Source organism: Gavia stellata, chromosome 32 (assembly GCF_030936135.1).
Source record: "Gavia stellata isolate bGavSte3 chromosome 32, bGavSte3.hap2, whole genome shotgun sequence".
Classification (NCBI taxonomy): domain Eukaryota; kingdom Metazoa; phylum Chordata; class Aves; order Gaviiformes; family Gaviidae; genus Gavia; species Gavia stellata.
This window is the reverse complement of record NC_082625.1, coordinates 3,293,005-3,316,114: the sequence shown is the minus strand read 5'-3', so window position 1 is coordinate 3,316,114 and position 23,110 is coordinate 3,293,005. Positions and strand designations below refer to the sequence as shown.

The following is a 23,110-nucleotide window of genomic DNA, read 5'->3' as shown; positions in this document are numbered from 1 at the left end:
GGGACCCTCCAGGGAGCTGATGGCCGTGGGGTGGGGGTGCTGCTCTTTGTCCCCCCAAGAGGAACATACCTACCGGTGTGTCTCAGGGGGTCCTGTCGGAGGGCGTCCATCCCCAAGCGCGTTGGCCTTGGGGCCACGCCGTGCGTTGCCCCCCGCCCCGGCAGCTGTGGACCCCCCGGCATGGCGGGGTGCTGAGGGACGCTGGAAGTCTGTGGGGACATGCCCCATGGTTGCGAAACGGGCTCAGCCCATCAGCCTGCAGGCACCGCTCCTCTTCCCGTGCCCTTGCGCGCCCATTGGGCTGAATCTCCGAGCTGGGTGATCCTGCTCGCCGCCGCCTTGGCCCAAGCGCACGGCCCTGCTTCTGGGAGCCAAGAAAGGCCTGGCCGGAGACTGCGCTGTTCCTGCAGACCCTGTAGCAAAGCCCTGCTCGCAAAGGTGCCTCTGGGCTACTCGGGACGCAGATCCAAGCGTGAGCTTTGCCCGCCATCCGCAGTGGGGATGTGAAACATCCTCAGCCTGGGTTTAGACTTAGCACCAGAGCTGCTTGGAAGGAGGGTGCTGGGGCAGTTCAGGCCCTGTTCCCCGGGTCGGGGGACCTGTTCCCCCCGTGGGCACGTGGGGGGTCAGCCAGCGCCAGCAGGCAGCTTGTGCTTGGCTTTTTCTGAGGAGCGGTTGCGATAGCAGCGAGTGGCACGGTTGGAAAGTCCATGCATGGGTGGTGGGGCTCAGCACGCCAACGCCTGCTCTTGGGCTGCTCCTTGCATGGCATCGCAGACGTCAAGAAGTCGCAGAGAAGCAGGATGTGGGGTCTGTGATGTGAAAACATCACTCAGCAGTGATGGTTCCTTGGCAAATCTCTCCTACCCTGCAGCATGGGTGCTGTAACTACCCAAGGAGTAAGACATGCTCTCCCGCTCTCAGCCCTTGCCCGGCTACAGCAAATATGTGCTGGTGAAACGTGCTGCTTCTCAAGTTTGCTGTGGTTTTCAAGATGGGTTGCCTTTTATTGTTATACTTGCAGAGGACCCAGCAATGCAGGACTCAGCCTGGCTGGGTGAAGTTTGGGCTCTTTAATAGCAATTACAAATAATGAAAATTTTAGTTAATGCTTTGCTTTTCCATTTGTGCCTTTTCATCTTCAGATCTCAAAAACTGGTTTGAAACCATCAATTATGTTTCCTGTTGTCTGTTTGCAAGATCAGTGGAGGAGGAAATTGAGGCACAGGTAAGAATTATCTGAAGTCTTCTAAAGCTATTAAACTGATTGAGTCACCGTGGTTTTGGCTCGTGAATGCAGGAGACCTTGGGTCTCATTTCTGTGTTGCCCACAGAAAGCCATGAAGGCAGTGGGAGCAGGAGGCTGTCAGTGCTTTTTGAGAATGTGCTGTTAAGCTGACAAAAATGCAGACCATTATCACTTCTCAGCTTTGAGGTTGAAAGGAATCCCCCTCCTTACTTGAGTCAGACTTATCTGGAGTCGTTGGCTGAAAAGACCTCTGGAGCTCGGGTGGTCCAACCTGCAGCTGGAGACAGGACTATTAGCAGGGCCAGGTCCGGTCAGCTGTGTCTTTGTCTCCCTGAGTCTGGAAAACTCCCAGGGAGGGAATTGGATCCAGTATTGCATTGTGCTCCTAATAAAGAAACAGTTCCTAATGTCCACTCTGACCTTCCCTAGCTACAAATTGTGGCTTTTGCCTCTTGTTTTGCCACGTGCACTGCTGAGAAGACTTTTTGCGCATTTGTCTGTGTGATATAAACTTCATATTCTCGCATCACCTGGGAACCTTTCATCTAACAAACTCGTGGTCCTCCTTTGATCTCGTTCCCTTCACAGGGTAAATTGCAGTTTTGAAATGTTCAATGTCTTGCACTAAAACTGAAGCTGATTAGCAGGTGTCACATGGTGACTTTTATAGGTTGTGATGTGTGTAGGGGAAAGAATGGATGTTCTTGTCTGTCCTCTGAATATCTGATGAATTATTTTTTTTCCAGGAACCAGGAATGAAGAAATTAATCCTCTGTTTTTCTGAATCTTGGCCTGTATATGGACAGCGGCTGCATCCTCAGGTAAAGTGTCAATGATGCAAATTGTGAGTTCATGGGTGTGAAGTGCCTGCGTAGGCCAGGCCAGTTGTGGTGGTGATGGTGAAAGTCTCATGAGGCAGGTTATTTTTCATCACCTAAGTGGGTAAAACAGCACTATCTGCACAATACTCCTTCATGTGGCTTGTAACGTGGCACAGACGAATGTGACCAGAAATGGCAAGTGGTTTGCATGAGATAACGTGTAATTATAATTAAAGAGAAAATATTTAATATCTAAAGTGTGGCTTTAGATACTAGGTCAAAATAGCAATGCTTGGAGCTCCTGCTCGGTGGTAGACCTGCCTGCAATGCCAGAACACTGAAAATTTGGAGATTGCAATTTCAGAGCAAAGGTTTGCATGATCATTTCTGTGATCCTTGTTACTGTATAAATGCCACGTACTTAAAGCAGAGATAAAATCAGTTCTAAGAAGTTTGGTGGGTGTGGGAAGGGCGTAGGAGGAAGCAGAGAAACATGTTTGGGGAAAAGAAAGGGAGTCGTGTTGGCTGGAGTGAACGAGCCCTGTGGCACTGGGCAGCGCTTCCCACAAAAGGCAGCATTGCATCAGTAACTGCAGCCTCTGTGCAAATGCTGCATCGTCAAGACACGGGGCAGAATCCTTCTGGTGATCCCCAGATGTAAACTCCGTCTCCCGTGCCTGTTGGCAGCCAGGAAACGCCGCTCCTCAGCAGCCCTGCTGCTAGCTTACAGCTCTGGTTTCAGCCGTGTCCTGGGGTCTGCATGTGGACGAGACCTCTCCAGCTACATGCTTCTCAGTTGTCCCAGTCCTCTTCGGATTTCTGTTGAGAGGAAAGCATGCCGGTGTGTGGAGGATTTGGAGGATCAGGCCCTTATGTTGAGTCCCCACTGTTCGGCCCAATTCCTTTCCCTGCTCCGTGGTGCGTCACAGCTCAGCATTGTCTCTGCGGGGACCAGAGGCCACATGTGATGCTGAAGCACCCCATCTGCAAGTGTTGATCTACTGCGAAGGAAATGATCTTGTTGATCTTCCATGGCATTTACTCCATTAGTAACCTGCCACGATGCCGTGGTCACCTTCCCCGGGGCAGACACAGGCACGAGAAAAAATGATTCAAGGGTGAGGTATGCGTTGCTTGGATTTGTGTTCCTCGGTTAAGTCAAGCAAAGCCCTTGGGCTTCCAGCAAACTGCTTGAGAAGCTCTGTACTGTTGAGCTCAGGTGTCCCTCTTTTCGGAGCTGCAGCACAGCGTTGTCTGGAGCCCACCAAGGGGACAAGTCAGCCCGTGGTCTTTGCCATTCATTGCTGTGCAAAGTCCATGAGATGTTTGCTGACAGCCCCATCTGTCTCCACTCTACTTTCTCATGTTCCTGTCGTCTTCTCCTCCACCACTTCCCCTTGCTGGGAGTGTGTGGTCCTTGTGGTAGCAGTGGCAGAAATAGTTTCAGCTGGTCACATCAGCTCAAAGCACTCTTTCCCCCTCGCGCTCCAGCTTCCCGGCGGCTGCAGCAGTCGGTGGTGCTCCTCACAGCAGCCTTGTCCAGGGCCACAGTCTGAAGGAACGTTGGGTGTCCTCGAGCTGGTCCTGCAGCGCTGGTTGTCCGGTTCCAGAGTGGAGTCATGGAGACAGGGCTGTGGCAGCAGGACCGGATCCTGTCCGACGCTACCCATCTGTTAGTCTTTTTCACCAGTCTTTGCATGACAATCTGCGAAGGCAACGGCATTCACAGTGCTATGGCCTTCTGAAAACAATTCTCCAGCGAGGTACCAAAAGCTTCAGCCCAGCTCTTGCCTCCCAACAAACCCCCCCGGTCTCTCCAAGTCTTCAAAGCACCTTCCTAGTTCAGGGCATGCTGCAGCTCTCTGCTGCCCTCGCCCTGCATCAGCAGAAACAGGAGTTGCCCATCTCCTGCTGCCTGGCTGCCCATCTCACCTTGAGGGTTTCTCAGCCCCTGCTTCCCTTCCGGCAGCTCGCCTACCCCAGCGTAAGGGCAGGCGGTGGCAGCTCAGGGGGGTTCCTGCCCTGAGCCCCAGCCGGCTTTGCCCTCACTGCAGGGAACAGCCTGACGGGTTCTTGGCTGCTCTCCCGGTCTTCCAGTTCACCTTTCTGCTGGTTTTCAGGCTGCGGGCTGGTTTTCCACACACCCGTCTGCTCCTCTCCCTACTGCTGCGCTCTTGCCTCATGCCTTAGGTAGGGGTGGGGTGGGTTATCATAATGCCGGTTGTTTTTTGATAGATGAGAGGGTGGGGGTCATCTGGGCCTGCTACGTGTGTCCTCTCCATCTCAGGCCGTTGCCGAGACCCCTACTCTTGCTTCCCCAGTACGTCAGCCTGGCTCTCAGAGCCCTTCCCACGGCTCAGGGGGTTAAGCCGTAAAACGCATCATGTGCTAGAAGAGAAACATAGTGCAAACCCCAGGAGAGAGGTGGCCGAATTTAGTTAAGGTGCCCCTTGAACACTAAGAGGAAGAAGGTTCAGCAAAGTGATGGAAGTCCGTAGATGCTGAGCAGTAGAAAGTTAAGGCTCTAGATGAGAACGTGAGAACTCCGTGTGTCCCCAGCTCAGATAGTTTTGCTTTGAGACCTGTGTTTTCCTGCACTGGTTTCCACATTTGAGCATTGATTTCCAAGCTCCGGAAAGATCAAACTGTTTCTCTTAGAAAAGGTGGAAGACAGAATTAAGTTATTTGCACATCAAACAATGATTTTTTATGAGTTCATTCAACTACTAGTGATGGGCAAGCCATTGAATAGCTAGCTGGGGCAAAGGGTCTTGGCATTCTTTCCATCTGTGTCAGGTAGAAGAGTCTGTTTGCCTTACCTGGACTTGCATGTCTCGATTGCCAAGGGATTCTTGCAACAGTAAATGCATCTTCTCTGTAGCTGGGATGATTTCAGAGCCACAGCAAGACCCTCGGACGAAGCAGATGTGGCCTCTTTAGCTGGTGAGCGCGGAGGGGAGCCAGGGAGGTTAGCGGAGAGAGAAGTCAAAGGTGCGCATTCCTCAACCCAGCCGGCCTTCGGCAAACTGTGCGACTTGCTGTTACCGTGAGCATTTTAAACATTTAGGGTGTTCGTACCTCTTGTGATGCTTCTTGTGGTTTTATGGGACCAGCCCGCCTGCTGTTTTTCCCAGAAAGTGCTGTAAAGGCATTGCAAGGGATGGGCGATGGCTCGTGGTAGCTGTAACAGGGAGACTGTGCTGCCCACCCAAGGATAAATTTGCCCCTCTTGGAATTGATAAGACCGGCTGTCAATTCTCCTTCATCGAAGGCTTGTTTTAATGGTGTTTATCAGCTGGTAGTTCTTACGTACACGCCTGGACTTCCGTTTCTCTTAAAACCTTCACTTTGAACAGTATCAGCATGGGCTGGGAGACTGTTAGAATTTTGTCTTGCTAACTGCATCTGTTTGCAAATGAATTCAACAATGCTTTAAGTTTTCATAAACTGAACTGGATATCCCCGCTGGCAGGAGACCCGAGATATTGTTTCCTCACAGCATGGAGCGTTTACCAGATGGCAGAACAGTGTTTTCAATCAGAACTGTAACTCCAAAGAGAAGAAATGCCTCAAACAATCTGAAAGGGAGGAAACTAAAACTCATCAGCCTCTTAGATAACTGCAGTATAACCGAGTTATCTTTTTTTTCTGACAGTCTGTGGAAACCTGAAGCTCCCGGGGCTTTATCTCACTGACACCGAGTTCTCTGTAAGTTACTGTGGCAACGTTCCTGTTTCAATAGAAGAGAGGACCTTAAAAGGAGAGCATGTATAATTTAACCTCTAATGAAATCAATGTTCCACTGCTAGAATGATCTAGAATTGAGCTTTATTTTAGGTGATTTGCAGACCCAACTGAACAGTGTGTAGGATGCAGTCTGTGGATTCCCTGAATGAGTAAAAGTTTCTCTAGCAAGTGGGCTGCTTGTTTTCTGACTCTGATGGTTCTAGGGATGCTACCAGTCATATACAGCAACTGGCTGGAGCCTTTTCCTTGAACAGTCCGTGTCTTACAGTAAGATGGCGTTCCCTGCGCTGTGATGGGAACTGCTGAGGGCAAAAGGACGTACGTGTGTTACGCACTTGGATAGATGTATACACCGTTCTTAAACGGACACGAGGTGGGACCCTAATGGGGCAGAGGGTAGGGTGAAATGCAAGGCCCTAGGGTGAAATGCAAGGTGCGATCAGAAACATATTTAGCATGAGAGTGTCAAAAAGTTGAGGGGAATAGCTAAGTGTTCAAATACACGGTCCTTGTACGTCAGCTGGATGGGACAGAGTGCTCAAGGAAAGAAGGGTCAGGTCTGTACCTTAAAGTGGCTTTTTTTGACCTTCTCACGGCACTTCTATAGAGATGTAAGTGGTGCTGAAAGAAGGTCTGAAAGAGGGTAGTGAAAGTCTGTCGTTAAACCGTCCTGCAGCTGGAAGTCATGAGGGATGGGAGTTCTCCACTCCTCTGGAAATGGGACTTACGTGGGTGACGGAATATGGCTCCAGGTACGCTGGTAAGCGACGCTAATTTGAACTTTGGGCTAGGAGATCCCAAACCGAGATGCTTTAGACGTGCGACCTGTCCTTATACAGGGGAAAATGGATTTCCGATACTCGGCCTTTCCTCCCGCTCCCTGCCAGGTCTGTAATGTCCAAGAACCGTCTCGGGCTGTGGGAAGGGCTTGCTGCTGGGCTGGGTCAAGGTTAAGACTCTGGTGCATCTATAAGGGGAAAAAAATGACTTTCTGGCAAGGCAAAGCCTTCGGATTTGGGAGGAAAGGAAGCCTGACTGCTGCAGGTCGCGGGTCAGATGCAAAGCTTTTGTGCGTTGACACATGCCTAACCTTTGGTGCTAACCTCATCTAGGCCAGTGGCTTTCAACCTGCGATCCGTGCCTTAACTGTGGGATCCCCGACAGATCCCGAGAAAGGAGGGGAATAAGGAAGGGGCGCACGCCGCTTAGGAGGCTCTCGCCTGCCGTATGTATTCTCTGCGGCAGTTTGCAAACCGGGGGGGGGTGAGGAGGGTGCTACGTCCCTCCGATTCTGTATTTTTCAACGTGAGAGGTTCGCTCTGCGGGTGCAGGGCGGGTGTAACAGGGGAAATACTGGTCTGCATTTATCGTCAGCGCGCCTCGTGTTCTCTTTGTCCGCAGAGGCAGGACAGCGGCTCTGCGGGGCCTCGGCCGGTTGCAGTGTCGGTGGAGCTGTTCTGGCAGCGCCGAACCCGCCGCCATTCCCGCTTCCCCACTCCGGGGTCTCTCCCCTCCCACCACCGATTTTCGTGCTGTTATCCATCTTTTGAAGCTGACTCTTCTCAGAAACCTCTTGGTAATCCCCTCCTTAGAGTTTACTCCATCCGATGGCCACCTTAAGCAAACTTTATCATTTTTAATTTCCTCGTAGCGTTAGTAGTTTGGGGGAAAATCCATCCTCCCGCACCAGCCCTTTTTGTCGGCGTGCGCAGCCACGCGCGCGGCCCTGCCATGTCACCCAGGCCACGTTCCCACGAGCGGGCCCGTACGCGAGCCCCAGAAGCGACCGGGAGCTAAGGGCCTGGGGAGTTAGAGGCCTCTTGCGGATTATTCCGCTTATTCGGATTATTCGCATCACAGCAGGGCCTGGAGCTCCCCGGGGGGACGGGACCCCTCGGGTGAGGGGGTGCATTGGGAGGGTGGCTGTCGGGGGGGGGGGGTCTCCTCTCCCGCAGGCTGCTCGCAGGGCTCTCCGTGGCCTCGTTTTCAGGACAATAACGGGCACCGTGGCCGCGGCCCCGGAGGGAGAGGGGCTTTCCCGGCGGGGGCGCCTCGGGAGTTTGGGGGGTTTCGCCCCCCCGGCCCGGGCAGCGGAGCGGGGGGCGCGGGGCCGGGCTGCTCGGCGGGGATCCCCGGTGCCGCCCCCGGGGAGCGCCGGTTCCGGCGGGTCGTGTCCTCCCCCCCCGCCCCCCCCCCCCCCGCCGCCTTCCCGGGAGGTGGCGGCGGCCCCGCCCCGCCCGCTCGTTCCCGCCAGCGGCGGCCAATGGGCGCGCGCCCGCCGCGCACGGGGCTTTTCCGCGCCAAACTCTAAAGCCCGGGGAGAGCGCGGGCGGCGGCCTCCAGCACCGCCACGCCGGTGAGTCCCGCCGGGCCCCCCCCCCCCCAGCCCCATCCCGCCGCGGGGCGGGGAGCGGCCGGTGGCACCGGGAGGGGGAAGATGGCGGGGAGGCGGAGGGGTTTTTCCCCGCCGTCTCCGTGCCGGGGGCGTTGCGGGGAGCGGCGAGTAGCGGCTCCGCGGCGCCCGAGCCGGTGACAGCTGCCGGGGCACGGCGCGCGGCTCCGCTGCTGCCCCCCGCCCGCCCCGGCTTGGGGCGGGTCTCCCCGGGGGTGAGCGCTCCGGTGCCGGTTAGCGGGAAGCGTCGCTCGGGGGCTGTGGCAGCGGGACCGACCCCCCCCCCCCCCGCCCCCGAAACGGGACCGCGGGAGGGGGGGGGGGTGTGACCGGGTGGGGTGGTGACCGGCGGTGCCGGTGACCGGCGGGGCGGGGCGCGGACCGGCATCGCCCCGCTTGGCTTTCGGGGCTGACGCGGGCGGGGCTGGCGGCGCCCGGGCCGGGGCTGGGGGGGCCGCTGACACCTCCCCCCCCCCCCCCCGTTTTTTCCGGGGTGGGAACGAAAGCGATTCCCTCCCCCCGGGGTGAGCGTGCGGGCTGTGGGGCCGCGGCCGCCGGTGCCCTCCGCGGCGCGAGGGTGCTCCCGCGGGGAGCGCCCACCGGGCCGCGGTGGGAGGGTGGGGGCCACCGGCTGGCGCGGCCCCTTTAAGACCGCCCGGTTCCCCCTCCCTCCCCCCGCCCCGCGCCGCTCTCATTTGCATGATCGCGCGAGACTTCGGCCGCGGAGGGCGGGGGGAGTCCCCCGCGAGAGCGGAGCGAGCGTTTCAATTGTGGCGCGAGATACAGTTGGCGCGCGCCGCCCGCCCGCGAGGCGGCAGAGAGGCACAGGCGCAACCAAAGCCGTTAGGCTCGGCGTGGGAGGGGCGGGATTAAGCTCCCACTAACCAATCGGTGCTGGAACCGGCCGGGCTGTCGCCCAATAGCGCGGGGGGGGTAGAGGAGAGGGCGGGCCGGCCGGCTGGCTGGCGGGCCGGGCGGCGGGGCCGGGGCGGCGCGGTAGGTTGAGCGGTCTCATTGATACGGTGCCCGGCGGGCCGGACTCCGCGGTTACCGCCGTTTAACACCCTTCGCTCTCTCCCGCTGTGAACAGGACCGGCGCCATGTGGATCCAGGTGCGCACCATGGACGGGAAGGAGACCCACCGCGTGGATTCGCTCTCCAAACTCACCAAGGTGGAGGGGCTGCGGCTACGCATACACGAGGTTTTCGGTATCGAGCCTCACCGGCAACGGCTCTTTTACCGCGGCAAGCAGGTACCGACGCGGCGGGGGGGGGGTTTGACAGCCCCAGCGCCTCAGCAGAAGGGGGGCGGCGGCGGGCGGGGGGGGCCCGCAGCCGCTGAGGCGGCTGCGGGCCCCCCCCCGCCCGCCGCCGCCCCCCCCGGCCTGTCCCCCGCCAGCTGGGGAGGGAGATTTTAATTACTTTTTTTTTTAAATTGCCTAAAAGTGGGATGTTCTGCTGCCATCTAGTGACTCCGGGCTCCTTTCCGCGCTGCCCGGGTCTGCAAGGAGAGGAGTCAGCAAGATAGTGGGCTTTTTTTTTTTTTTTTTTTAAAATTATTTTAGTTGTAAAGCTTTTCAGTGTTTTTTCCTTATTATTTTCCCCCTAGTCTTGTTGCTTTTCTGTCTTGACGCGAAATCTCTGAAAATACAGATATTATGGTGGTCTGGCGCTTAAAAGTTTTCAAGCCTTGCGGGTTTTACCGCTCGAAAGCCATCAAGATCCCGTTTCCCATTTTTCTTCGGGAATTGGGATATAGCAGCTCGTGATCTTTAAGATCTGCTCTTACACCAAAATCCCACTAGGTACAGAACACCCCGTAAAATCTCGAGCGGCTCAGCGGTACGTTATCTTCTCGACAGTATGTTTACTATCGCAGTGGTACGACAGCTATTTTCTTCCACCTGAATTAATAATATATCTAAATTAGTATTACAGACAACTGAAACTCTTTTCAAATACTTTTTCCATACCCTGCATAGTCCTGCACGGCTAAACCTTCACGCTAAAGAAACTTCTGAACCAGGGGTTGGCTGTGCAAAGAAATTAATTTCAGAAATAGCGGGGTGCTTTAGACTGCAGTTGGAATACTGCGAGATGGGTGGCGTTAAATAACTTCTAGTGGCTTTTTTCCACCTTTCCCTCCATTTTGGGATGACCAGAGCTAGCTGTACATTGGAATTAGCAGGTGTGACTGTAGGGTATGGAAATACACCTGGACTAGCTTTAATCTAACAAGCTTGGGTACCAGTAGTAGTAAAAAAAGAGGCTTGTAGGTGTACGTAGCATCTCAGAAGGGCTAGCAGCATCTCTGAAGGGTTAGCGTCACCTCGTTTGTGGTGTTGGTGCAGTAATTATCCCTTTGTGGTTGTAGATAAAGTGATAAGGGAGGACTGGTCCAGGGTACGTGCCAACTGTCAGCCATGTGTAGACTGAAGTCTGTGCAGATAACTAAGGTTAAACAGGTTTTTGGTAGAAGTGGTAACTTTTTTTCAGTAAGGATGCGCTTGCCTTGCAAAGATAATTCCTCTTTCTTAGGCGTGGTTTTAGACAGAAGCGTTTATCCAGCGTGATCTAACCCCTCTTAGTCACCGTTCCCCTGCTGCGCTCACTTGTGCTTTGTCTGGCTTTTTGAATCATTAGAAATGTTCAAATTCTTACTAGTTAAAATTTTAAAAGGATGTTAGGAAAACACTCCATTAAAAAACCTGCCTCCTTCGTTAGAGGTCCCTCTCCAGATGCTGGCACTTCTTTCAGACTGTCCTCTGAACCCCTGTGGTTCCACGTCCTGTTCGTGTTCTCCGCTCTCCCGTTGCTGTCTGCACCTGCTGTCACTTGGGTGCCGTGGTGATAACTGCTGTTGATAATGATGCTGTATTCGCGATATCGTCTCTTTGTTAAGAAGAAACAACCCGTCTCTAGCTTGGTCTTGGGTATCTGGATGAGTTTTCATCTCTAAACCAGAAAAAGTCCAGATCACTTCCTGTACAGTCAGATTTCCAGGGATTGTTCCATAGCCATTTTATGCCATAAATCAGAATCGAATTATCATAGTCATTCCTGTGAAGTGTAAATTTTTGTGGTTTTGCTCTGTTTCCCCCTGATAGAGAACAAAGCTCTGGGGATTGCTTTTTCTGCTGGTTTGGGCTGGAAGGGGACGATCATTTCCTGTATAATTTCTTAGTCAGACCTTAAATATGTGGTGAAGCTTGTCTAAACTTCTGACTGCACTGTGGTCTCGAGTACTACATTTTAACTCTAAAATGGTAGTGCTCCTCAGAGTTCTTGAAAGGTAATTGAGAGACCTATTTGGTCCTCTGTACTTCTCTTACTTTTTGCAGGGGTAGGATCTTGATTTGACTACATACGATGCCAGACTTGCAAAATAAACTCTTAAAATTAGAGAGGATGTGAAATTAGGACATGCCTGGCTATGCTAAAAAGTGATTGGGTAGTTTCAAGTTGAATTGAATCGTTTTTGATTTTACTGTCAATGGAAAAATTGTGTGCTTGCCCGGAGAAAAGTAGGTGATTAACTCTTTGGCTTCTACTTATGCCACGTTTAACAGAGCGATGGAACATACACAATTACAATAGAAAGACCAGTTTGTCTTAATGTTCATGTTACGGGATATGTCTGAATTAAGGAAGAAAGACTTTTTGAGTTTGCGGCTAATGTGGAATTATCTTTAAATCCTGATAGGAACGTAGGGGATCTGTAGTTCTGTTAAGTCCTTCTTCCCAGAATTGATATTTCTAGGGAATGTACTGCAAACCTTTTCAGATCGCCTAGAATGCTGTGGCTTAATCTGGGGAGCAAGTCTACCGCAGCATGGAAGTCTTGTTCTTCTAGCTCGTAGAGTCCGTTGAAAAAAGAACATTTTAAATAGTAAGAATAACAAACTATAAGTAACTGTGGTGCGGAAGAACTGCCAAGTTCCTTGATTGTTAATGGTTTTCAAGCGATGTGGTATTTCTTGGCGCATAGAGACGATTACAGCATGATGGGTGGTTTTGAATTGGCAAACCTCCGTTGAATGAAGCGACCAGATTATTTCGATGCTTTCCCTGTAGATGGAAGATGGTCACTCCCTTTTCGATTACAGCGTTGGACTGAATGATATTGTTCAACTCCTGGTCAGACAAAGCCCAGCAGTGCTTCCTGCTGTTAGTAAGGAAAAGGATTCTGAACTCTCCGACACAGACTCTGGCTGTGGCTCAGGCCAAAGCGAATCTGACAAAAGCTCTCACAATGGAGAAGGTGCCATGGAACTGGAGGGACAGCCGAGCACAGCGGCACAGCCGGACTGGCCTGACCCGGGATTTGGCCTCTATAAGGTGAGTCATTAAAAAACAAAGATTGCTTAAAACTGCACTTTGGGAGGGGCATTGTTTCTCTGTAGTTGAGAATTTCTGAAAATCTTGCATGCCCCAATTGTCTGGGTATTTTTTTCTCAAACCCTCCAACAACAAGCAAAAAAATACCAGCCAACCCACAAACCAATTAAATGCAACATGTTGTGGGTCAAAGTAATTTATTTTTCATTCTACCCTTTCAACTAAAACTACAGTGCATTAATTGATTAAAAAAAAAAAGGCATTCAGAGTGCCTGTTTTGATTTTAAAAATTTTCCCAGTAGTTTTGCTTGGAGTCACTGCATTTGTCAAAGCTGAAACTTTCTTGAACGAACAAAAGAAAATCTCAACCAGTTGTTCAGAATCGTTTTACTTGTCCTTTCCAATGGATTTTATTACAGATCTAGTGATGTCTTTGCCAGACTATGAACAAAGCAGTTCTGAAAGTGTTATAGACTAACTAATAATGGTTTGTACTAGATAACAAAGCTGTTTGTACACATGACGGTGTAGAATGGTTAGAGGTTCAAGCTGGAAAGACTGTCGGGGTGCACCACGGGATCAGGAAAGCAAAGGGAATCAATTTTTAAGATGATCTGTTAAATATCTTGATAATGGTGAAGTTCTTGAGATGGTTAAATCTCCAAGTAGACTTGGATTTGCAAATTAAGCGCTAATTTCCATTTTGGTGAGCTGTATGCTTTGCTTTGTGTAGATCAATGACTTGGTTGATGCTCGAGATATGAACATGGGAGCATGGTTTGAAGCCCAGGTTGTAAATGTAACCAGAAAAAAACCTACAAATGAATCAGCTGAAAGTTGCACAGATCCTGATCAGCCGACAGCCATTCCTGAAGAAGATGTAATATATCACGTGAAATATGAAGAGTGAGTTTTGTTACCTTCTTGGCTAATGAAGTAATTTGGATCGTGATGTTGTTGGGAAATTTTATTGTAGAGATCCACAAGGAAAACCAGAACTGGGCTGACACAGTAATTACACTAGTGAGCCCTGTTAACTGTAAAGTTTGTCTTCCAGTTGGAATTCTAACTGGAATACCAGTGGGCTGGAATCATGTTTTTTAGAAATATGAAATGCTGTTATATAAGTTTTAAATGGGATACAATAGTAGCAAAGTTAGACTGCCCGATTCTGGCTGCGACTGTGGGAGAAGGGGATTTTATTCCTGATGGTATTCTCGTACATTGCGTGACATAGATTTTTGTCCAGACAGGTCGATTTAAGAACCTATCACTTGTAACAACTTGTGATGTTGAATCTGATATTTTTTTTCTTCTTCTCTGTGCCTCCCTTCTACTTCAAGTTATCCAGAGAATGGAGTTGTAGAATTGAGTTCGAATGATGTACGGGCTCGTGCGCGGACTATTTTGAAGTGGCACCAGTTAGAAGTAGGACAGGTGGTGATGGTCAACTATAACCCCGATGAACCAAAAGAGAGAGGTTTTTGGTACGATGCAGAGATACTGCAAAAAAGGGAAACGAAAATGATCAAGGAGATAAATGCGAAGATCTTACTTGGGTAAGCAAATTCATAATGTGGAATAACTTGAATTCCCCAACTCTGCTTAAGCTTTCATGAGGTCTAAGTGACTCTGCTGAAAAAAACAATGCAACAAAAGTGGTGCAACAGAGGTGCTGCGGAGAGAGGAGAAGGTGGGCTGTCCTTTTTGGGCGATTGACTTTGTCGTGCTGCACTTCTGATGAACTTCCACTGGAGAAAGTGGACACTTTAAGGAATTGCAGGGCATGCTGATCTGTGGATTCGCATAATGCTGGGAGGATGCGAAGCCCCGTATTCACTAAGAGGCGAAGAATTGTTTACTCTGTTCACTATCCATAATGGCTTTAACAAAACTTCAGTGTGGTATTTTGTGCTAGATATGATAATGTAGACTGAACCCTCACTTTATAAAGTTGATGAAAAATTACTCCAGTTCTCTCCTGAAGGAGAAAACTAAGCCTACATATAAGGGACTCTCAACTTCAGGAAAAAAAAGTGTATATATATTTTTTTAAAGTTTCAGATAAGTTTCACAGAGTTGCCAGAAAAGTTGCCCTTTTTCCTCTCACCACAGTGATTTTGGCTTTTTAACTATAAAATATGAGAAGAGTTAGTCTCAAAGAGGGAGAACAGTTACTAACGATAAATTGAATGCTACAAGTGCCTGGATTCTCATTGAGACAAGAGGAGTACACTTTAATTGCATGAAAATTATTTGATTCAGGGTGATGTCGTGCCACTGTCCCAGACGATGTGATGTTATAACAGGTTTCTTGCGATACAGGACTAGTACCAGACCAATCTGCATTACTGATGTACATGCACAGCTGTGAATTCATGCTGTGTGATACTTTCAAAGTCTGACCTTTTTGACTTTTATCAACTTCTCCTTATAGGGATGCTGGTGATTCCTTGAATGACTGCAGGATTACATTAGTGGATGAAATTTATAAAATTGAAGAACCAGGCAGTGCTTGTCCAATTAGTGCCAGTCCATTAAAACGTGAGTCTGTTGCATAGTTCTTGCATGTCTCAGTCTTACCTTGTGATATTCTGCTAATTGGCTTTGTGAGGATCAAAGGTCTAAGAGTTCCAAGATGCTTGTAGTTGTGACTCCTTTGACCATTTCCAGCGTATCTTGGCACTTTCTGGAGTCTGAAGTAGGCTGTGGTTTCTTTTCGCTAACAGGACAAAATGGACCTGTGTGTAAAGCTTGTAAGGACAACCCGAACAAGACCTGCAGAATTTGTGCTTGCCATATCTGTGGAGGTAAACAAGATCCAGATAAACAGCTAATGTGTGATGAGTGTGATATGGCTTTCCACATCTACTGCCTCAGCCCTCCCCTTAGTAGTATACCAGATGATGAGGATTGGTAAGTTCTAAGTATGCATGTGTGGTACTGCAATTACCATCTAATTAAGAGCAAAAAGTGATGTCTAGGGCTTCGTGCCGCCCTTAGGTGGCCGTATTGTGACTGTCCGAGGTGAAGAGATGTTTGTGTGTGTTTTGGGTTTTTTATAGGACTTTAGAGCTTTTCTTGAGCGCCAGTTTAGTGAGAGTATGTTTTAAAACAGTGTCTTTCAAACTTCTCTTCCTAGTTTTGGGATCTATATGCTTATTCAAAGAGAAGTGCAGCTACTTATAAACCAAATGCAAACCTGATGCCAGGAGCTTTAACCTGTGTAATCGTTTTTATCGGTCACAGGTAGTCCACAGGCCCCATCACCATATTAGGTTGGTGATACATACTGTTTTATATATGAAATATATATGGTGATAGATAGATATAGATAGTGAAATACATCTATCTATATACATCTAGGTAGTGGAATACACTGTTTTATTCCTTGTGTCCTGTTTCAGCATTTTATACAATGATTTTATGATACAGCTGATTTCCTGACACATCTGCAATGGCTTAGAAGATTGTGCAAGGACAGTAGCTAATACAGGTCTAATTCTAGTATGGAGTCTTGTTGCAGTGTCCCATCTAGTTTCACATGGGGAAATTGTAACATAACTCAGTATGTTTTGAGGAAATGATCTTTTTAATTTAAGGCTTTGCTACTAGCTAATTGTCATTGACTGGTGACTTTAGGTATTGCCCTGAATGTCGAAATGATGCAAGTGAGGTGGTTTTAGCAGGAGAGAAATTAAAAGAAAGTAAAAAGAAACAAAAGATGGCATCTGCTAATTCATCCTCGCGGAGAGACTGGGGCAAGGTCAGTTCAAAAGCAGTTTTATTTTGAAGAATAGTGTGTGTTAGTTCCTTGTAATTCTTGGCTGATCGGTCTTGCTCTTTGAAACAGGGCATGGCGTGTGTTGGTCGCACAAAGGAATGTACCATTGTCCCCTCAAACCACTATGGACCAATTCCGGGGATTCCAGTTGGTACCATGTGGAAGTTCAGAGTTCAGGTATGAAACTGAATCCTGGCCTGAGCCGCTGTAGGGAAAAATGGGAATGATCCAGCTCTTACAAGAAACCTGAAACAGTTAATCTTGGAGTGTATGTAACTGGATGTCTAAATGCAGAAAGGAAAGAATTCTGGCTTTGTCTGGATCAAGTGTTCCATAACTAATGCTGCATTGTCCAGGCATTTTAAGTGTTTTTTTTTCTTTAGTGCTTTTTTGGTGACTCAAAAACCCGAAACCAAACATATTTGTTTCCAGTAGTTTGTCCTGGAGATGTGTAGTATCTCCCACTTGTTCTGCTGGTAAGGGTCTTTGTCAGGTACCTAGATATATTAAACAGAAGGTTTTCTCATCCTGGTAGAAAGTTGGAGAAGTAAAAGCCCTGAACTATCCAGATCTTTTTTTCAAGTATTAGATGAAGGTTGCTATTGCAAGTCTTTCAAAACCAATCCCCTTATACAAGCATTTAACTTTAATACCTGCATTATTCTAAAATTCCTGGAGCTTTTCAATAAGCAGTCTTGGTGAGAAAGATCCACATTTCTAAATTGACATCATAAAAAATATGTTCAATTTACTAAAATATTCAATGGCTTATTTTTTAAAAGTGCTTTTCTTTTTCTTTCCTTTACCTGGAGCTTTTTAGAAGATAGTGGTGAGAACACAATTTTACCCTGTAATATATGCAAAACAAATCTGAAATAGTACTATTAGTTAATTTAGTTCCAAGACCAATGGATAGTTATATTGTCTGTAGCCTGGTGACAGCAGTTGCCTAGCAAACTTTTTTCCCCCAGGTGAGCGAATCCGGTGTTCACAGACCCCATGTAGCAGGTATACATGGCAGAAGTAACGATGGTGCCTATTCCTTGGTTCTGGCAGGAGGCTATGAAGATGACATAGTAAGTGAATCTTGATTATTTATGCCTAAGAACCAATCTACCTTGTAGTTAAAACAAAAACTTGGCCTTAATTACTTTTTACACTCTGTATCAGACATTTCCCCATCTTGATACTTACGTTCTTCAGAAGAAAACTAGGCAAAGGAAGACTACGATCCAGTAATATGTGCTGACCTGAGAAACAGGATCATCTAAATTAATATCCGTATGTCAGCTTTTAATCCAAGAGCCCTTAGCTGCCCTTTTAGGGTCTCCTTTGCATCCACAGTTTGAACAGAGTCTCACGGTATATGCTGCCAGATCTTCCTGTGTCAGGAGAGCATTCAGAACAGAACTAGGGACAGAAGTCTTGCTTCTGAATATACTGTTTGGTTCTGCTAGCCAAACCTAACCCTTACAAGGCCGTACCAGGCTCTACTGCTCATTCTTCTTGCAGATCACCGGTGCATTACCAGCCTGTACCCCATTACCCCGAAGGCGTGTTAGAACTCAAGTAAAACAGACAGCCACGAATCTCAGTAGCCATTCTGAGTCTTAATTCTGACTGCCAGGTCGTGTAGCAGCACAAGTACTGAGGCACGAGTTACATTATCCTTATCTGGAACATGTCCCTGCACTTCCAAGCAGATCCTGTGCGTGTGGCGCGCCGCTCTCTTGGCAGAGCTCTCCACACTCTTAAGGTGTGTGACAGGGCAACAGTTGTCACCCTGACTCTTCTCTCTTGGCATTATAAGAGAGGACCATAGACTAACTGAATCCGGGAGCTTAAATGGAGGAAGCATCTCTTCTTTTTTTCAGAATACCGTACTAAAGCTACTTGATTAAAAGACTCTTCTGCTTTTATTGAATTATTTTTGTGAATGTGTCGAAACCATCCATGTACGTTTCAGGATCATGGAAATTCCTTCACATATACAGGGAGCGGAGGGCGTGATCTTTCTGGAAACAAACGCACAGCCGAACAGTCTTGTGATCAAAAACTCACCAATATGAACAGGTCAGCAACATTCGTGCTCCATTCCTAACCTTAGTAGCTCGCAATCTATCAACCTGAAAAATTGTTTGTCCTCTTTGTATCAAAAGAAACTGGCTACGTGGAAGAACTGTCAAAATCGGGTTTCGCCCGTGTTGTAGGCTGCAGACCAGCTGCACGATGGAAATGTTTCTTAGAATGAAACAGAATTGTAAATGGTATTAATCTCATATTTAATATGGACTGAAACTTAAGGAACAGAGTAGTAAATCAGTAATACTCTCTCCTGAAGACCTTTGCAGCCACTGGTCACCTTGGGAGACCAGATCGTTTGTAATTCTGAATGGTTACTGTTACAAATAAGCGTGGACTTCAGTGGAGGAGGTGGTCCATGCAATTACATTAGGGTAATGTAATGAATAATCAGTGTATTTAAAATGTGGTCCCTAGTCAGGAGGCTTAATTCTTGTCTCCCAGAGTTCTTAGTGTTATACAAGATACCTGAAAGTGTTACCATTTAAGACAAACAAAAACTTGGCTATGTCCTTTTTCCTCAGAAGAGGCTCCTTCTGTATCTGCAAAGAGGCAGTAGCTTCCTGTTTCTTGGTAGCCATTGCTGTGGTTCAGCACAATGCCAGTACACTGCTACTCTTAGTATTGTACTCAACCGTACTAATGCGTTGCTCTGAGTAAAATAGCATAGTTTAAATTTATTACTTCTTAGTAGCTGGTTTACCTGCAAGCGTTGCTTTGCTTTGTCCTTCCTCTGATTCTGAAGAGTTCTGCCTGGTAAATACATGGAGTTGATTGGACTTTCTCTTGCAGAGCTCTGGCTCTGAACTGCAGTGCCCCCATCAACGACAAAAATGGAGCTGAAGCCAAGGACTGGAAAGCTGGGAAGCCGGTCCGAGTGGTGAGGAATGTAAAAGGAGGCAAACATAGCAAATATGCTCCCGTAGAAGGGAACAGATATGATGGAATATATAAGGTAAGAAGGATTTGAATTCGCCTACTGAATTAGGGAAAGATAATCTGGTTATGGCCAAAGGTTTTTTATAGTGTGTGACGGACTTGCATCTGACTTTTTTAGGTTGTGAAATACTGGCCTGAGACAGGGAAATCTGGATTTTTAGTGTGGCGTTACTTACTTAGGAGGGATGATGAAGAGCCTGCTCCTTGGACGAAAGAAGGAAAGGACAGGATGAAAAAACTTGGCCTGACAATGCAGGTATGCTTTTGGAACATCATCAGGGTTCCCCTGGACAATGAACTTGATGGATAGCAGGAATTTTTCTGTTATACCTTCTTACTGAGGATGATCCTTCCATAAGAATGAAGACAGCCCCCCCTTAGGCTGAGGGGGACACAAGTGCTTTCAGTCTCGTGGGTTGTTTCTTTTCTTTTTACATCAGGAGGCTAAATGGACAAAACTCGCTTTCTGGTACAGAATTTCTATAGTCTGAATTAAGTGCTTTGCAAGAGCGGGGATCTATTGCTTACCATAGAGAATCCCTGGAGCAGTTCTCCAGAGGTCGTTCATCCCACCTGTAGTAGTCTGTAAGTCTACGAACTGGCCTGTTTGCATTGGATGCTTTCTGTTTTGTATTTTCCTGTAGTATCCTGAAGGGTATTTGGAAGCTGTTGCAAACAAAGATAAAGAAAAAGAAAATAATGGAGATGATGAGTTTGATACCCCGGGGAAAGGAAAGAGGAAAAGGAAATCAGCAGGTTTGTGGAGTAGGCAAGTGGATATAGAAAGCCTTGTAGGCTTTTGTGTGTTTTACCTAGTTACTCTTTTCTGGTTGCTTTTTGTTTGTTTGTTTAAAAAGTTGTTGTCTTTTCTTTCAGGTGGGGAGGAAAAACTCATTACCTCTCCTACAGGGACTCCAAAGAAAACTAAAGTTGAGCCATACAAGCTGACATCTCAGCAAAAATCTCTTATAAAAAGTGATGAAGCCAATGAAAAACTGTGGAATGAAGTACTAGAAGCTCTCAAAGATGGACCGGTATATCATGCTTTTTTTGCCCCCTCCCAGTAATAAAGTAACAACTAACTATTGTACTATCCCTAGACACAAACCTCTTGCCTGCATTAAAGAAACAGCTTCAGACCTAGAGTGTTTTTTGTAGTGTAGACATCCACAGCATAACTTTAAAGTACTGTATTTGAGGTCAGTAAGAAGGATAAGAACCTGTTCAATGTAACTATTTTTTTCCTTGTTGAGCTTTGTAGAAAACCTTTCTATAACCAAAGTAATGCTTTGCATTTAATGTGGTGTCTGTTTTTTTTGGAGGGTAGTAGCAGTAAGTTGATTCAAATGTTCTCTTTATAGAAATTTCTAAATAAAGTTGAAGAGGCCTTCTTGTGTATTTGCTGTCAGGAGGTGGTGTTTCGACCAGTCACAACTGTATGCCAACACAACGTGTGCAAGGTGAGTGATAGATAGAACTCTTGTGTCGAGTTCTGTGGAGCCAAGGAGCCTTCCGCTGGCTTGTTTGGTGGTGAGAGAGAGGTGGGAGGCTTGGTTTGGGTTTTTTGCCAGTAGTTAATCTTTTAGCATGAGTCAGGTTTATATGTGAAAACTTTACGATTTGATTAAAGCTTTTTGGTGTAGAAAAGTCTGTGCTTTAAAGAAAGTTCCACTGCTGTATTGCTACTATCCCATTCTTTTAAAAGATGATGAGAGCTTCTCTGCGGGCTCAGTGATACTGCTAGGTGGCTCTGATGGATTTGACTGTTACAGAATGTATGGGGTTTTGCTTTGGTTTTTGAAGGATGATGTGAATTGCTTTTGCAGAAGCTCCAACAATCTTTCATAGCTGTGGGGGAATTCTTGATCTTTAGGAATGTAACTGAATGAAGTATCTCTATCATACACCTAAATACCGTGTCCATGACTTATGTGCTCTGCTGAAGGGCACGTGCTATTGCACGTAACGAAGGAAGTTTCTTCTCCAGCTGGCAGCCTCGCATTGCTCTCGGCCTTTCTCAGCTCTTGCCAATACCTGGGTGAACTAGGATGTAAAAGGAATCTCCTTTCCATTGGGGGCTTTGTAGAATAAGCTAAACTGCGCATGGCTGTTTCTTAACCAATTATTTTCTTGCCTTTCACCAGGATTGTTTGGATAGATCCTTCAAAGCTGATGTGTACAGTTGTCCAGCCTGCCGCTACGATCTTGGCAAAAATTATACCATGCAAGTGAATGAAACACTGCAGAGCGTTCTAACTCAGCTCTTTCCTGGATATGGCAATGGACGGTGATTCTGTAAAGCACTTCTAATTTTCTTTTGTTCAAACTTATTAATGGGTTTTCAATGGGCTTAATTTAAAAAAAGTAGTCTGTGTTCTCCCAGACCCCTAAAAAAGTTTAAAGTCTTCCTTGTTTTTAAAAAAACTATAAACTTCAAGGAATATCCTTTTGTATGTTCGTGGGTTTTGTTTTTGTTCTAAATGTTGAACTCTGCATTTTTTTTTTTCCTCCCCTCAAAACTGCCATTCATCAGCACAGAATTATTTTTTTTTTAATGGACTTACAAAGTGCTTCCGGTAAGGCTGCTAATGATTGTGAAAGTTCTCAGAGTGCCCCCTGTGCCCCCTCTTTTTTTTTAAAATTTTTTTTTTAATTCCAAAAAATGGCTTGGTTGCTAGAACAATCTTCAATGTTTGGGGATTTGGCCATAAAGGTAGACTTACGCATCACCTTGGCAGCATTTTGATGCTCAATTTGTACAAGATGGTTCCTGGCTTATGATCTTTTTACCACAAGTGGGTATTTGCTTTTTTTTAAGAACTGGTTTTTTATACATTTGACAAACCTATCAAAAGCCATTTCCTGCTAATTTTGTGTATCAAAAAAAAAAAAAAAAGCTGCTTGCAGATAGCCAAGTAGTTGGAGCAATATGAAGTACTACCTCAGTTGGACTTCTTTCTTATTAGGGAACTATTTGTTCAGCCAGGTGCTGTCCTCTATCCAGAAATGCCATTGTGGAATATACTAAAGCCATTCTTTAAGTGCCTTTTGTCCTTTTCTGGAAGACTGGGCTCTGAATCACCATATATATATTTTTTTCATAAGCACTGAATTGTTTGAACTTGCCAACCGGATTTCATTCTTTGGGTAAAATACAACACTGTAGCTGTATATGATTAGCGTGGATTTGCAACCTTTCAGGTTTCCTCCTAATGCTAGGTGTATTATGGTAACATGACTTTTTTTCTTTGTTTTGCTGCATTTCTACCTGGAAATGGAGAATAACCAATTCTGACTTTTTTATGAAATATTTTGTTTCTTGTACATGACAGAGAAGGCTTACTTTTGTGAATGGGTTGTCTTTTTCTAACATTACCAAAGTTTGCAGTTTAATACCTCAACAAGACAGGGATGTTTTTAATCACACTTCACTGCAGACAGACTGGAACAAATGTGCCTATTTTTCGTTTTCTTAACTCTTACCCTTTTTAAAATTATAATGTTAATATGTTAGGGAAAAAAAACACGTTTTATAGGGTTTTTGCTGAATTTGTCAATTTTTTGTACAATGTGCAAGTTGAAGTTCTCAAAATAAATATCTTTTCAGATGAAAGTGACTGTTTTCCTTTAATTCTTTTTATCTGAGGCAGGTTTCCAGACCTAAGTGCTTGTGCAGGAATTTGCGCTTACATTCCATTATGCTAAGCTTTTTATTTTCTAAGGTTTATTATTTTTATGATGATTTTTCACTACAAAGA

The 23,110-nt window shown here is 47.0% G+C and overlaps 1 protein-coding gene across 2 annotated transcripts; it reads left to right on the top strand.

Moving 5' to 3' along the window:
- Positions 1 to 9,309: 9,309 nt before the first annotated feature.
- On the top strand, positions 9,310 to 21,805 carry UHRF1 (ubiquitin like with PHD and ring finger domains 1). 2 transcript variants are annotated; one of them, XM_059831716.1, is made up of 16 exons: positions 9,310 to 9,462; positions 12,284 to 12,547; positions 13,281 to 13,453; positions 13,891 to 14,106; positions 14,985 to 15,091; positions 15,277 to 15,463; positions 16,190 to 16,313; positions 16,401 to 16,508; positions 17,303 to 17,407; positions 18,298 to 18,404; positions 19,206 to 19,368; positions 19,471 to 19,608; positions 19,997 to 20,104; positions 20,237 to 20,386; positions 20,714 to 20,812; positions 21,497 to 21,805. In XM_059831716.1, the coding sequence occupies exons 1-16, from the start codon at positions 9,310 to 9,312 to the stop codon at positions 21,641 to 21,643; spliced, it is 2,349 nt and encodes a 782-aa protein (XP_059687699.1). In that variant the 3' UTR covers positions 21,644 to 21,805. The 2 variants fall into 2 exon arrangements, with proteins under 2 accessions (XP_059687699.1, XP_059687698.1); XM_059831715.1 differs by having other exon boundaries at positions 19,997 to 20,108; positions 20,229 to 20,386.
- Positions 21,806 to 23,110: the final 1,305 nt, after the last annotated feature.

Coding starts and splice junctions, on each gene's coding strand:
- UHRF1 (XM_059831715.1), top strand. CDS start 9,310: ATGTGGATCCAGGTGCGCACCATGGACGGGAAGGAGACCCACCGCGTG. Junction 18,405..19,205: donor AAACTCACCAATATGAACAG/GTCAGCAACATT, acceptor TTTCTCTTGCAG/AGCTCTGGCTCTGAACTGCA. Junction 20,387..20,713: donor AAGCTCTCAAAGATGGACCG/GTATATCATGCT, acceptor TTCTCTTTATAG/AAATTTCTAAATAAAGTTGA.